The sequence below is a fragment of the Diceros bicornis genome, chromosome 22 (assembly GCF_020826845.1).
Source record: "Diceros bicornis minor isolate mBicDic1 chromosome 22, mDicBic1.mat.cur, whole genome shotgun sequence".
Taxonomy (NCBI): Eukaryota; Metazoa; Chordata; class Mammalia; order Perissodactyla; family Rhinocerotidae; genus Diceros; species Diceros bicornis.
Window position 1 is genome coordinate 20,768,395 of NC_080761.1, and position 15,274 is coordinate 20,783,668.

Sequence of the window (15,274 nt, forward strand, 5' to 3'; positions counted from 1 at the left end):
CCCAAGCCAAGAAAACTAAGGCAGAATAAATGTATAAAATGAAAGTCCACATGAGCAAAAGATTTTTAAATGAACGCAACGAGTAAACTAGTAATTTGTGTTGCTGGATCACTTCCACTTTTAAACTCAATTTGGTAGAGAAAATGTGAGGGAAATGGGTCAGGGGAGAAAGTGGTGGTACAGGAACAAATCCTTCATTTGGAATCAGGTGGAGATCTTTCTTGCAGAATGAGGACCGCTCTTTGATAGAGCAGCATGACCTTGATAATCCATCAGGGTTTGAACAGAGAAGAGCAACTCTACAATGCTTGTTCTTCGGGCCTTTACATACGTCAGTGCTTTTAAACAGCGAGGCGAGGAGTACTTCTTGGCCCCCAGCTGGCCCAGAAGTTACTGGCCACCAGCAGCTGCAGCTGTTCAAAAAAATAATAATAAAAATAAGAGAGAGAGAGAGATAAAGAAGAAGCAAATGAAAACGTAGCTTTCAGTGTGCTTAATGGTTCTGAATGAGGTGGCCTGAAATCCGTATCTTTCAAATGTGCTCCACGTTGCCATAATATTTAGCATTTTTATATTCAAAATGTTTCTATATTTTTTATTTTACAAAATCCTCACTAATTCTAAAGATGGGAGAATGAAAGTTCTTCTCTTTTTGTAATATTTACTTATTACTGCTTATGTAATTAATATAGAAATGTATTCCTTTCCAATTTTTCTGATAAAAAATTCCTCATGGTCCAGTAGATATTCAGTAGGTATTTATTGAGTGACTGTTGTGTATAAAGTTCTGTATTAAGTCCTGAGGAAACAACTATGATAAAGTACAGTCTCTGCCTTCACAAAGGTCATACATATTTTTTAAGTACAAATTATAGGAAAATATCAGATAAGTAGCATGCTATAGCATTATATCATTATTTTAAGCAATAAAATTGACAATAAACCTTGCCTAGAATTCAGATCTTAGAAGTCAGAACTTTTCACTCACCATTTTAAATACTAATTTGATGATATTAAGTTATCATCACAATCTGGAGGAAATATGAAAGCCCTGCAGATACATGTGACATACCTGCTTCCAACTCTGTGATGCCCACAAGAGACTCACTTCAGCTTTAGGGACGCACACAGACTGAAAGTGAAGGGATGGAAAAAGACAGTCCATGCAATTGGAACCCAAAAGTAGGGGTAGCTATAGTTATATCAGACAAAATAGATTTTAAGCCAAAAACTTTAACAAGAGACAAAGAAGGTCATTATATAATGATTGAGGAAGACACAAATAAATGTCTTGAAATAAATGTCTTCAATAAATGATTGAACAAGACACAAATAACTGGAAAGATATTCTGTACTCATGGATTAGAAGAATTAATATTGTGAAGATGTCCATACTACCCAAAGCAATCTATAGATTCAGTCCAATCCCTTTCAAAATTCCAATGGCATTTGTTACAGAAATAGAAAAAACAATCCTAAAATTCATACAGAACCACAAATGACCCCAAAATAGCCAAATCAATCTTGAGAAAGGAGAACAAAGCTGGAGGCATCACACTCCCTGATTTCAAACTATATTACAAAGATATCGTAATCAAAACAGTATGGTATTGGCATAAAAACAGACACAAAGATTAATGGAACAGTATAGAGAGTCTAGAAGTAAACACACACATATATGGTCAATTAATTTTTGACCAGGTGTCAAGAATATATGAAGGGGAAAGGATAGTCTCTTCAATAAATGGTGTTGGGGAAACTGGATATCCACATGCAAAAGAATGATACTGAACCCCTATCTTCAAAAAAATTAACTCAAAGTGATTAAAGACTTGAATGTAAGACCTTAAACTGTAAAACTCCTAGAAGACAACACAGGGAAAAACTCCTTGATGTTGATCTTGCCAATAATTTTTTGGATTTGACACCAAAAGCAAAGGCAGCCAAAGCAAAAATAAGCAAGTGGGACTACATCAAACTAAAAAGCTTCTACACAGCAAAGGAAACCATTAATAAAATAAATAGGCAACCTATGGGATGGGAGAAAATATTTGCAAACCACATATATGTTAAGGGGTTAACATCCAAAATATACAAGGAACTTATACAATCCAATAGCAAAAAAACCAAATAACCCAATTTAAAATGGGCAAAGATCTGAATAGACATTTTTCCAAAGAAGACAAATAGATGGCCAATAGGTACATGAAAAGGTGCTCAACATCACTAATCACCAGGGAAATGCACATCAAAACCACAGTGAGATATCAGCTCAAACCCTTTAGGATGTCTATTATCAAAAAGGCAAAAGATAACAAATGCTGTGAGGATGTGGAGGAAAGTGAACCCCTTGCACTGTTGGTGGGAATGTAAACTGGTGCAGCCTCTATAGAAAATAGTATGGAGGTTCCTCAAGAAATGAAAAATAGAACTACCACATGATCCAGCATTTCCACTTCTGGAAATATATCCAAACGAAATGAAATTAATCTGTATTCCCATGGTCATTGTAGCATTATTCACAATAGCCAAGGTATGAAAACAACCTAAGAGTCTGTCTATGGACGAATAGATAAAGAAAATGTGGTATATATATACAATGGAATATTATTCAGCCTTATAAAAGAATGAAGTCCTGCCATTTGTGACAATATGGACAAATCTGGGAGGCATTATGCTAAGCGAAACGAGCCAGACAGAGAAAGACAAACACTACATAGTATCACTTATAAGTGGAATCTACAAAAAAAAAAGTTGAACTCATAGAAACAGAGTAGAGTGGTGGTTACCTGGGGTTGGGGGGTGGGGGAATGGGGGAGGTTGGTAAAAGGGTACAGACTTTCAGCTGCAAGGTGAATAAGGTCTAACTAAGGATGTAATGCATAACACAATGACTGTAGTTGATAACCCTGTATTGTATAATTGAAATTCACTAGGAGGGTAGTACTTGTGTTATGGCCAAAAAAATAAAAGTAAATATGTGAGCTGATGGATGTGTTAATTAACTCAATGGTAAGAATTCTTTCATGATGTATACACATATCAAATCATCACATTGTACACTTTAAATGTATTACAATTTTGTCAATTATACTTCAATAAAGCTGAAAAAATTTTAAAAATAAAATTAATAAACAAGTAGCTTAATGATGAAAAAAAAATCTAAGACAAATGTAATCTGAGGACACAGCATTGGAAGTTGCTGCGTCCACTCCTGCTGCCATAAAGGTCAGCCAGCATGAGAGGAGAGCAGTGTCGAAAGAACCATGAGAAACGGGGCTCAGCCCTGACTGCTTATAAACTTAGGGTACCACGTGGCCTGAAATCATACATACCACTCTCCTGTTCATTTGTGTGGACTAATAAATTTCTTTTTTTCCTACTTAAACCAATTTGGGTTGAGTGTTTTATTTCTTAATAGGGGAGGAAAAAGCCCTACTAATCTAAAGATTTTTAAAGTTAGGAATGAGGGACAAGTTGCAAAAGATTTTCACTGAACTTCTTAGGTATCAGTTTTCCATGAGGAACTCAAAGCATATCAGTAATTTTGGCAAACAGGAGTATGCCTTATTCTAATATTTTAAAAATAAGTGAGATTAAAAAGAAAGACAGGTTGGGCCGGCCCCGGGTCCTAGTGGTTAAGTTCAGTGCGCTCTGCTTCAGCAGCCCAAACTTGTGGGTTTGGTTCCTGGGTGCAGATTTACACCACTTGTCGGTGGCCATGCTGTGGCGGCAACCCACATACAAAATAGAGGAAGACCGGCACAGATTTTAAGTCAAGGTGAATCTTCCTCAAGCAAAAAGAGAAAGATTGGCAATAAATGTTAGTTCAGGGAAAATCTTCCTCAGCAAAAAAAAAAAAAAAAGAAAAGAAAAAATAGAGAAGTCAGGGCCAGCCCAGTGGCATAGTGGTTAAGTTCACATGCTCCGCTTCGGCAGCCCAGGGTTAGCAGGTTTGGATCCCAGGTGTGGATCTTTGCACCATTCATCAAGCCATGCGGTGGTGGTGTCCCACATGTAAAAAATAGAGGAAGATGGGCACAGATTTTAGGTCAAGGCCAATCTTCCTCACCAAAAAAAAAAAAAAAAAGCAAGAGAGGCTAACGAATTAGAAAAGGCTTTGACAATTAACGGCAGTGAGCTCAGTGGACCCTGTTGGTATCTTCCCAGTGTATCCTTTTATGTATAAAAATAGTCAAAACGGGCAGGAGAGATTCTGCATTTATGTCTGTTATTTGTATATGACTATATGGGTATTTTCTTCATCTTCTGTCAATTTGCAAAGTCACCTTTCTATCACTACTGTTAAGTTTACATTTCTGAATTTTTCTTCTTCTTCTCTTTCTCCCACTGGGGAACAACCAAATCCTCTGTATATGATGCCTGAGAGGGTCTAAAAAGGTGGATAGTAAGGACTGTGGAGTGACTTGCTTAGGGCAATACTGCCACTCTGTATCAAATGCCCCATTTGGAGAAAATAAAAAAAGAAGAGCATACTGTTTTTAGGGGAAAAAAATTGCAAACATAAACTTATCTCCAACCTGCTCGTGCAGCTGCCATTTTCTTGTTTCGCATTTTGTTCTCCAAAGCTTGCTACACAATAAAAAAAGGGAAGAAGAAGAACGTGAGATTTCCTGGTGTTTTCTACTACTTGACATTAATAAAGACAAATATTACGATGAAGTAAATTGCATCCTACCTGTTTCATTTTCTTTTTTAGATCCATATTTGCTGCCTTCTGGCCCTTTGCAGTAGCATTGAGATAATAGATGGTCAAACTAAATATTGAAAAATAATAAAATGTATGGTATTTTTCAGTTTCTCAAGATTGTTTTTAAATTTACATTAACTAAATCATAAAATGTTGGCATTGGAGTGGACTTTAAGATATTGTCTACTCTAAATTTCTTATTTTGTAGATAAAAGACTGAGGTACAGAGAGGTAAAGAGCGCACTCAGACTTACACAGACACTAGGGTGGAGCTGGGAAGTTGGGCCTCAAGGCTCCTCCTCCACAGCCCAGGGCTCTGTCCACTATACCTCGCTGCCTAATTGTAGCTTCTTCTTGGAAACGAGTTAACATCAGTTTAAATTATAATTGAAAATAGCATTTTAAATTGATGCCAACAGCATCCAGGAGAATGGAAAATTTACTGAAGCTTAGGGAATGTGCTGAATAAAAACGAAACTGATTTTCCACTTTAAATTCCACCCTTTGGCTTTTACAACTAAGGACGTACTCTTTATAGTCATAGTTAATTAACATGGATTTTTTTTCCCCATAGGATGTATTGTTTGCATTTCTCCCTCCTTCAAAACGAAAATGTTTTATAAAGAAATATTCTTGGCTTTTAAGTGACATTTACATTTCTAGAAAGAGCAAATTCCAGCCAAAAATTTGTGCAAAAATAAATATGTTGATCTTCACTTGAAGCAAAACAAACAAACAAAGAAATAATGCAGTAAAAAAAGGTAACTGGCATTGCTCTTTGTTGCAAATAACTGGATACTGAACACATTTCCTCTGCTCACCAACATGCCAGAATATATCCTTTATAAGCCATCTGGTGCTAGCAACACAATTATTGATATGGTTTAGCTGCATTTGTTTATCTCTTATACAAGTGATAGGAGTTTGAATGAAATTACACACACGAAAGCATCTGGTATAATATCTGGCATGAATCAGGTGCTCAATAAATGTGTGAGAGTGTGTGTGTGTGCATGTGTGTGTGTGTGTGTGTGAGATAAGGATTTTCTTAGAAAAGTGTGTGGATTTGGAGAATGAACTCAAAGACCTCACAAGTCATTTGCAGTTCTGGAATTCTCCATTCATCGTCTTTTCTGCCTTGTGATGCACCTAAATGAGTATTCCTCATAAATTATTTTCTAGTCTCCAAAGAAATGAAACTGTCTGCAGAAAACTAACCTGAACTCTACTCATTTACCCAAAAACCCTCCATGCTGATTTAATATGATCCATCAGGGGAATTCAAAATGCTTGTAACATGTAACATTCTCTAATTAAACGTAATAAAAAGCCCAGCCAATTGTATGGGCCTCATAAAGTGGAAGATGAGACCTTGGGATCTGAAAAATCAAATCCGCGATAAACTGAAATTTGGGTTTTAAACCAGAAGCTCGGAACTAAAATCAACCTTGCAGGTCATCTATTTGACCTTAAATCCTGCCAGCTTTCTCTAGACAGTCTCTATCAGGGGTTGGCAAACTATAGTCTCCAGGGCAAATCTGACTGCCAGCCTGTTTTGTATGGCCGATGCACTGAGAATGGGGTTTTTACGTTTTTAAATAGTTATATAAGTACCTCATAATGTCTCTTGCCCCACAAAGCCTAAAATATTTACTATCTGGCCCTTTAAGAAAAAGTGCGCTGGCCCTGGGTGTAGACCATCCCTGACAAGGGGCTTCCAGCCCTTCTAAACATTCGCACTCATCCTAGACTCAGTGTTTGGCGCTGCAAATGAGTGGGAGGGAATACGAGGTGGGAAATAAGAAGACATGGGTTTGATTTTACTTATTAGCCACTTGCTTTGGGCAGATCTGCCATGTGCTATCAATAATATGATTAATGAGGCCATCTTCTTAAGGTTATTATGGAAATTAAATGCATATACAGTCAATGCCTGGAACAAAGGCAGTGTTAGTTCCTCTTCCACACTCCCAAGACAGCTTATGAAATCTTGAATTAGTGGCATTAGAACAAGGTTGCTCCTTTGCCTAAAACTAAATCTGTCTCTCAATAAGTTAAGAATATAGTCATAAAATCTGACATTAAGTTTTGTGGATTTTTTTAAAATAAGGTCTCATTCATACCACTGAATGATCTTGACTCTTAAAGGCTAGCGGATACTTAACATGCTCTCAGAAGCCACTAGATCATGAAAACGTGGAGAAGGAAAATCCCTTCAAGGGCCATCTGGTGAAACATGCAGCCTCCAGCAGGTCATTTCCTAACACGTCTGCACCAGAGATTTACTATCAGAGTCTTAATGCCACTCCACAATCAAGGTTCTGTAATATATCATAGTAATCTGTTTTACTGTTTAATCATCCCTATTGGCTATTAGCTCTCCCTTGAAGAGGGCGTCATGGCGTAAAGGGGAGAGTGTTGGCTTTGCTGTTCAAAATCCTACCACTACCATTTTGCTATATTCTCACCTAGGGAAAATCACTTCACCTCTCTAAGTTGGTTTCTTAATCAATAAAATTGAAGATGACACCTGCCCTTGCCGACGTGGCTCGTGATCATGACCATCCCAAAGAGGATACAAAGATGACTTGGCCCAGAACCCAGCTCTTTACTTCAAATCATTGGGAGTTCTCTCCCTGAGATTTCCTAGTTTTACCTTTATTTAAACAAATCCAACTCTTTGTGTCGGCAGTGTTTCTAAAGCATCTCTGAGGCTGGCTTCATACTTGCCCTCCTTGACTGAGAGCAGTGGCAGTTCCAGACTTTCTATTTAGGAGGGCCTCGGGGGTTGAGAGGAAGGGGTAGGGCACTTGTCATAGCTCTTCCATAGCAAGCATATATTTTGACTTAGAATGCAAGTTTATCTATGGTGGCCAAGAGTCAGAAGCCAATGAAAGTAATATGGAACAAAAGCCCCATCCCAAGTTCCCCTCTGGATATCACCTCTGACTTTGAAGGGATGGACTAAGTGAACTTTCCAAGATCCTTCTGGTCCTCTGATTCTATTACTGTGGGCACACAGTTACCAAAGGCCTTCTAGGAACAAGGGCAGGGTGGTTTAAGGCCCCTTAAGCTATTAGCCCTAAAATACAGCCTCTAGGGCCTCCAAGAGGAATATTAATTTAGAGGCTCATCATTTCTGTGTTTTCACAGCCATCTGCTTCATGGAGTAAGAGGTGGGGGCCGGGGATGGGGGACGCTCAATGTGCTGATTAGATTTAGCATTTAGCATTTATGTTTCCCTTGCTTTAGCTGTTTACTGATCATTATTTTGGTTACTTGGGAACAAATCTTATAATCCTAGGCAGGCAGAGACACATGCAGATGGTTGCGAATTACATCCACTAGGATCAGAAAATGGCTCATGAATTTTAGTCTCTCACCACCATGTAATCAGTGCTGAATTTGGTTAGGCTACAGCACAACCCTTGGAGAGAGAGAGAGAGAGCTGAAAAAGCTGGAACTTAAAAGGAGCCAGGAAGACATTACAAAGCCTCTTTCTGTGAGGAGGGAAAACATACGCCATAACCAAAACGACAGCGATGACCAGTCCAGGATTAGAAAGCTGTCTCAAGATCTTTGCCATCCAGCTTGGGAAATCGTGCTCCAGTGTTTCTCCAATGACTTCGAACATCCTATTTTTACCACTGGGGGGAAGAAAAAGGAAAGAGAAGTTTATTTAAAACATATGGAAAAACCATGGTTACAGCAAGAAAACTAGAAATCTTTCTCAAACACTACCTAAATACTTTTTCAGGTTAGGAATCTGATGTTTAGCTATTACTCCTGATACTTGCACCTCATCTTGTCAACATGTGGGTAAGATAGGAGAAACGTTATCCCAACACAGTACACAGTCAAAGCAGTTAGGAAATTAACCACAGCGTTAGGAGATTTCTTAAAGCTGTATTTCTAAGATTTTGATTGAAATATATTTTATAAATAGCACATAAGTCTACCCCTCAGCCAGCTGTCCTTCTAGGAGAACACTCTCTTTGGACTGAAGACTGCACTCAGTTTTTTAATTAGCCTTGGAAATGAGCATAAGGAACAGCTTAAAGGAATAAAATAAATAATCCAACATCTCTGTCCATGCAATAGCTTCTATCTCACTTTCCACCAGACTTCCTTCATCAGAGCTATTAATAGGTAACCACACTGAACGGTAAGTCCTTTCTCTCTCAGTTTTTCTTGTGCAGAGGCCCTAAAGAGGACAAGCTTAGTTCCACAGCTAAGAACAGAAAATGGGAAGAGAAGGAAAATAAACCTAAAAAGCAAAGGTCCTTAATGGGTTTTCACAGCTATCTGCTTGAAATGGGTCTGTTCTCAACCCATTCAGGAAAGAGTCAGCCCCTAAAAACTGGAAAAGGGAGAGCAGAATGTCAATCTTAATTTACTACATAATATTCAGAATTAGAAAGTAATATCCATCATGGCAAGCTATTTTTTTCTGTGTATGCATATTGATTCCACTATGAAAAGATGTAATTTTTAGAAAAGATACTAGGTTGTTTATCACCAAGTTGTATGTATCGTCAGAACTTAATATTTTGGTTTCAGGTTTGTGTTTTTGATCTTTAAACATTCTCAACTGCTAAATGAACATGACCCACAAGTTCCAGAAGAAAAATTTTTTTCTCCTGGGGGCGGCCCCATGGCTTAGCAGTTAAGTGCGTGCGCTCTGCTACTGGCGGCCCGGGTTCGGATCCCGGGCGCGCACCGATGCACCGCTTCTCCGGCCATGCTGAGGCCACATCCCACATACAGCAACTAGCAGGGTGTGCAACTACCACATACAACTATCTACTGGGGCTTTGGGGAGGAAAAAATAAGGAGGAGGATTGGCAATAGATGTTAGCTCAGGGCTGGTCCTCCTCAGCAAAAAGAAGAGGATTGGCATGGATGTTAGCTCAGGGCTGATCTTCCTCACAAAAAAAAAAAAAAAAGAATTTTTTTCTCCTAATCTAACTAATAATATCTTTCAATAGACTGAGAGCGACTCTAAGTATCTTGTCGGGAGTTGCTGGACTATAGAGGTATAAGTTTTGATTCACAAATTATATATCTACCCACTTAGCGAGACCTATGATACATAAGAGGGAATAAAGTTTTACTGACAATTTAAGATTATACCAATTTATTCCACTAAGGTTTCTTCTTCATCATCCATTCTAAGCTTCCCCCAGCCGTACAGAATACAGCTAGAGGAAGGAGGTAGGCAAGGGGGGTGAGAGAAGATAAGACAATCCACCCTCCCTTTCGCCAGCCTCTCAGGCTGTGGCTGATAAATGTAGTTAGAATGGGAGGACTAGAATTTTACAAAATAGACCTACCCACAAAGGATTCCTTTGCATCCAGTGCGTCCCAAATTAGCATCTCTGGGGATTCTCGGGTGCCTTTTCCAGGTCAGGTCTCTTACCAAGAGTCCAGCCCTCTTAATTATGCACAAACTATAGAGGCATCTACAGATACTTAGCATTCTCTTTTTCTGACAGGTTAGCCCAAGCATGCCACTTCGTGATATTCCCAGAAGTCTTTTCCAGTCTGCAGTGATTATACAGTCAAGTGAAATGGTACTGCACTTAACCTATAGTTCTCCTGTGGGCATAGCTCCATCCACCCTAGACTAGAACAGTCTATGAGGCCTGTCTTTCCAGCTCAGAAAGCTCCTCTGGACCAGAATCTATGCCCAATTTGCCCCTACATCTCCTCTAGGGCTTAGTGCACAATAAGCAGTCATTATTCATTCATTATTTCAAATTATTGGCCAACACTCTACTGTGTTTAGATTCATGGAGATGAAAATATTCTGTCCTCAAGCTCTAGAAGTCAGCTACACTATTAATAAAAATAGACACATAAAGTGTAATTGCAAATGAGTAATGTAATAGCAGTGTCACAATATAATATAAACCTGTACATTTAATGATCTCAGTTATTTAAAAAATCTGCATAAAAAGAAAACAAGAATACAAAATGCCAAAATGTTGAGAGTTGTTATTTCAGGTCTTTGGCGTTATGGGTAGTGTTTATTTCCAAGTGAAACTGTTTCTACAATTTCCAGGTTTTCTAGGATCAACACATATTACCTTTGCAGTAAGACGAAAATACGTAAAAATATAATTACCATAACGTTAGCAGGGAGGTATGTAAGAACCTAGAGAACTAGAAATTGCTCAGAATTATTAGCAAGGGAATGGGAGGAGAAACATCAAGAGACAGGAAATGTGGTGGAGCAATTAGAAGAATTTTCTTCATCTGGACACCAAAGTAATAGTTTTTAAATTGTCGAACTGTTTAAGGTAAATCCACTTAATAGTCTATTGGAATAATTTCTGGAAAATTCACCCTCCCTAGCCAGATCTTATGAAACCAGAACAAGCTAGAATATCTCATCAAATTGCTTTGCAAAATGGGTCTCCTAAGGTGTTGTAGCCACCTTACCTGAAAACATACCTCCACCTGGAGCAACTGGCCTTCGCTGTGCGGTCTCCATTAACCCACCTCAAACGCATATCTGCAAATTTGCTGCCTACCCAGGTGCCAAGTAGAGGCAGGCACCCTTCACTAGGCAGGCTGAGCAAACCATCTCAGACTCAGGGTCCCTAGGAATGGCAAGCCATGAGGCTCCTACTGATATATGTTTTCTCCTCATTTCTAGGGCAGAACAACTCTTTTAAACTTTTAAGTTCAAACAAATAAACAGAGTATACGTTCTTTTGCTCCAAAATGAGGAAACCGGCAGGAAAAATAAACTATTTAAATAGGATAGAGATATGCCTCTCCTGATACTCTACTGAAAATATTTAAATTTCCTTTGTCTCAAAGCTGTGTTACATATGCAGTAATTTTGCCTAAGTTTGCCCATTAGGAAACATTTGGTCAAAATCAGATACTATGCCTTAGATACAGACAAATTTTTTTCATTAAAATTATAGTAACTCAGTGTGATATAAAGGGAGGCAGAGGAGTTAGGGCTCAAAAAGCTAAAACTGTGCAGTCATTGTATGTGTCTAGCTCAATGATATTTTTAATACGAATGCACCTCTGTAACCACCACCAGGCTCTGTGTTGACATTGTGGGGGCTCCCCTTGTAGATAGCTAAGCTCCTTTGATGTTTTCTAAGGATTAACTTCCAATTAAAAAGTTAAAAGCATATCTAAAATTTATCATGGATATCTAGTTGTGTGGGTAATTTGCAATTAACTACAGTCTTTGAATGGCTTATCTGTTGAACTTTGTACGCTGAGATTTATTAAGGATTTATTAAGACCACTCTCTCCTTCAAGATTGCAATTTCATATTTAGCCTCCAGATGGCACTGTCTGCATTATTTATGTCAGCTCGTGGCGGGGGTAGGGGGCGGAGTGATGACTAGGACTTGTCAACATCAGCTTCCTAAGTATGACAGAACTCCAGCTGTTTTTGCCCTATCAGCTGGCTTAACATTTTCTTTCTTTCTTTTCCAGTAAAGCAACAATAACTCAGACTATCGTCAGAGTGAAAAAGCCTTTTTTTTACTTAAGTCTGCGGGCAACAAACCGTTGACTTAATAACTCGGGTCTGACAGCATGAAGGGGAAATTATGTGCGTCAATTATTGCATCATGCTTGTCACTCAAACGGCCTTTCACACTCGCATTTCCTTCTCTGAAAAGGAGAAATAACTCAATGCATGCAGACCAGTGACGTAACACGCAGGTAGTCTCGGAGGAGCTTGAGGCAGATTCATTTCTCGGGCCCCTTAGGGAATGAAGTCTCAATCCTCCCTCAATTCCACGGGACTTTGCTTTCTTGATAAGTATCAAGATACTTGATAGAGAGAATTCTGTTGTAGAGAACTGGAGAAAAGTACATTTCAACTTGGATCAAAGAGCTTTCCTGACTCTATTACTAACTTGAGTGATATATCCCTGTTATTTGGGGAGAAAATACATGAGGAACATCCTTATTTTTTTACTAGCATGTAACATTTTGGATTATAAATAGTGTGACCCTCTTTATAGTCATTATTGTCTACTAATGATCCCATTTCTGAGGTAGCTTGTGAGATGATCTACTTTATTTATTATTTATTCAGTTTGGTGGTCCACGTGAGACATGGCAATAGCTTCTGATGTCTGGATGCGAAGGTCTAACATCAGGAAAACTTTCACATCCAGACTAGTGTTGCCAAACCTTGCTGTTTGCTATCTCCTTATACGGAAAGAGCTGAGGTTCGTTGTCAGTATTTTACCCAGGCAGAGCCTGGAGCAGTTAAATCATTTTCCCTCTTACAATTCTCCAGTGCAAAAATAGATGGAACCTGCGTAAGCATCTCCATGTCATATAATGAGCCTGAATACTGAAAAGATCTCATTTCTACAGACCAAAATGCCATTGTTTGGAGGAAAAAAAAAAAAATAGCTCATACAATGAGTGACCATTCCCATCTCCATCCCTAAAACAAAACTATGCCCAAATGGAATTTCAAAGACAAGAACCTGAAGGGGCCACAATCAAAAGACGGCGGGAGGGATACAATCATGTACAGGACGGGCATGGTGGACAGGAAGAGGATGAGCAAGAGCATGCCCAGGTAGAAATTGTTCGATCTGGACGCTTTGAAGACCCTGGCCTCAGGAACGTTGCAGCACATCACGGCCCAGCACTGGAAGTACATGGATGTGTGGAGCCGAAGGATATTGATGCCTGGGAGGCTGGGAGCAAAGAAGGAGCCCATCCTAGAAAGAAAAACAGAACCTGCTCAGTTCCACTCTTCTCTCCATAACCAGGTCACACAGCACCTGTTTATTTCACCTCATGCTTATTTGCCAACGGCAGAAAATGTATCATCACTTTCAACCTCACAAACTTTTTATAAATATGTGACTAATCTATTTCATCTTCTATATACATTTTACCATCTCCCTCATTATTGTAGGTATTGTACACATGATTCTTTCACAGAAATTATGCTGTTCACTAACCATATCTGCTATCATTAGTACATTTAAACTACAACACAGTAAACAATATATTACATTTGTTTTTCTTCCCTCTTCTGCTTCTAAAATAGACTTCATTTCCCCTAATACTCACATCAATGATAAATATAGCTAAAAAATTAACTTTTAAAAATAATTGACCCTTAAAACCACTCATTCTACTCAAATAAACTGCACATTTGGATTAATTACTTTTGTCATGACTAATTAATTTTTGCTTAATGAAAGGGAAAAAATTAAAATAAGCTTTTTTTTCTGATGTATTTTCTATTTGTGGCTGCTATGGTGTTTTAGAGCTGATGGGAATGACGTATTTATGTCTAATAATATACTATGCTTTGTTGATATCCTATAGCAAGCTTTATGTGTTTTTGAGATGAAAATTCAACAAATCCATGTAATTTAGTTTATCTGTTTACTTTATGACTTTACCTTGTCCTGGAAATTCACCACTTTGTACATCTAATTTTTTAAATGTGTTTTTAAATGCCATTTTTAAACAGGAACCACTTAGATGAGGTCACTTTTACTTTATGGCGTCATCGTTTATTTCAACAAAATAAATTTAATTTTCTTTTATGAGAAAATCCATGAGCACCATAAAACCATATGAATAGCAATTAATTAGTCCAAAACCAAAAAAGGTTTTAGAAGTTACTCATTTTACAAGTTTAAGCAGAGTCCTATCTTTTAAATTATCCCACTATAATAAACTCCTCAGCATTTCTAGTTTGGGTTAGCATTTTATACGTAGTGCTGTTGTTTTAACCAAGCCAATGTAAGTTTGGTATATTATGGTGGGGGGGGTGTTGAGTTAGATGAAGAAATTAGTTTCTGCTATAATTGACCTTGTACAAGCCAACGTTAAATTGTTTCATTGAAAAGTGAAATCTTGTCACAGTTTGGGTTATTTTGTCAATAGGATTCCACACAACAAATCGGATTCCACACAACAAATCTGAATGATGTTTCAACGTACTGAACTGACCAGAGACTTTGTAGGAAGTCAAACCATTTAAAATAAATGGTATGGACTTTGGGCAATAATGTGTCCATGTAGGTTCATCAGTTGCAACAAATGTACCACTGTGGTGGGGGATATCGATAGTGGGGGAGGCTGTGCATGTGTGGGGGGTATATGGGAACTCTTTACTTTCTACTCAGTTTTGCTGTGAACCTAAAACTTCTCTACAGTATAAACTTTATTAATTAAAAAAAAAATGAGAGAACAGATTTTGGAACAACACAGTGTATCTTGGTTATAGCATAGCAAGAGAAAACCTGGAACCCCAAAAACATGAGCAAATGAGTGACGGACAGTCCCAGCTGAGGGGTCAGAATTACAAAGCACTAGATTATATTCCCAGATGCCAACATTTGTAACATAATATGATTGTGCATGATGATGCTCTCCCCCTTCTGAAAGTCAGGCTTGGTCATGTGATTTGTTTTGGCCAATAAAATAGAAATAAAAATGAGGTGTTGCACTGCTGGGTGGAAATTGTAAGGGCCCTGTGGGGTTTTTTGGTCTCTTCTTCCTCTGCTACTCTGACCAGTGATGTTCCAGGTGGATCCT

General features: G+C 38.3%; 1 protein-coding gene across 1 annotated transcript in view; it reads right to left on the reverse strand.

Annotated features, from left to right (window-relative positions):
* Nucleotides 1-390: 390 nt before the first annotated feature.
* Nucleotides 391-15,274, reverse strand: part of TMC1 (transmembrane channel like 1) — a 169,528-nt gene continuing 154,644 nt past the window's right edge. The window contains exons 20-24 of the mRNA XM_058565372.1: nt 13,195-13,434; nt 8,233-8,358; nt 4,700-4,778; nt 4,542-4,593; nt 391-413 (exon numbers count right to left, since the gene is read on the reverse strand). Of these exons, the coding sequence (XP_058421355.1) occupies nt 391-413; nt 4,542-4,593; nt 4,700-4,778; nt 8,233-8,358; nt 13,195-13,434 (520 nt within the window). The remainder of the gene's footprint in view (nt 414-4,541; nt 4,594-4,699; nt 4,779-8,232; nt 8,359-13,194; nt 13,435-15,274) is intronic.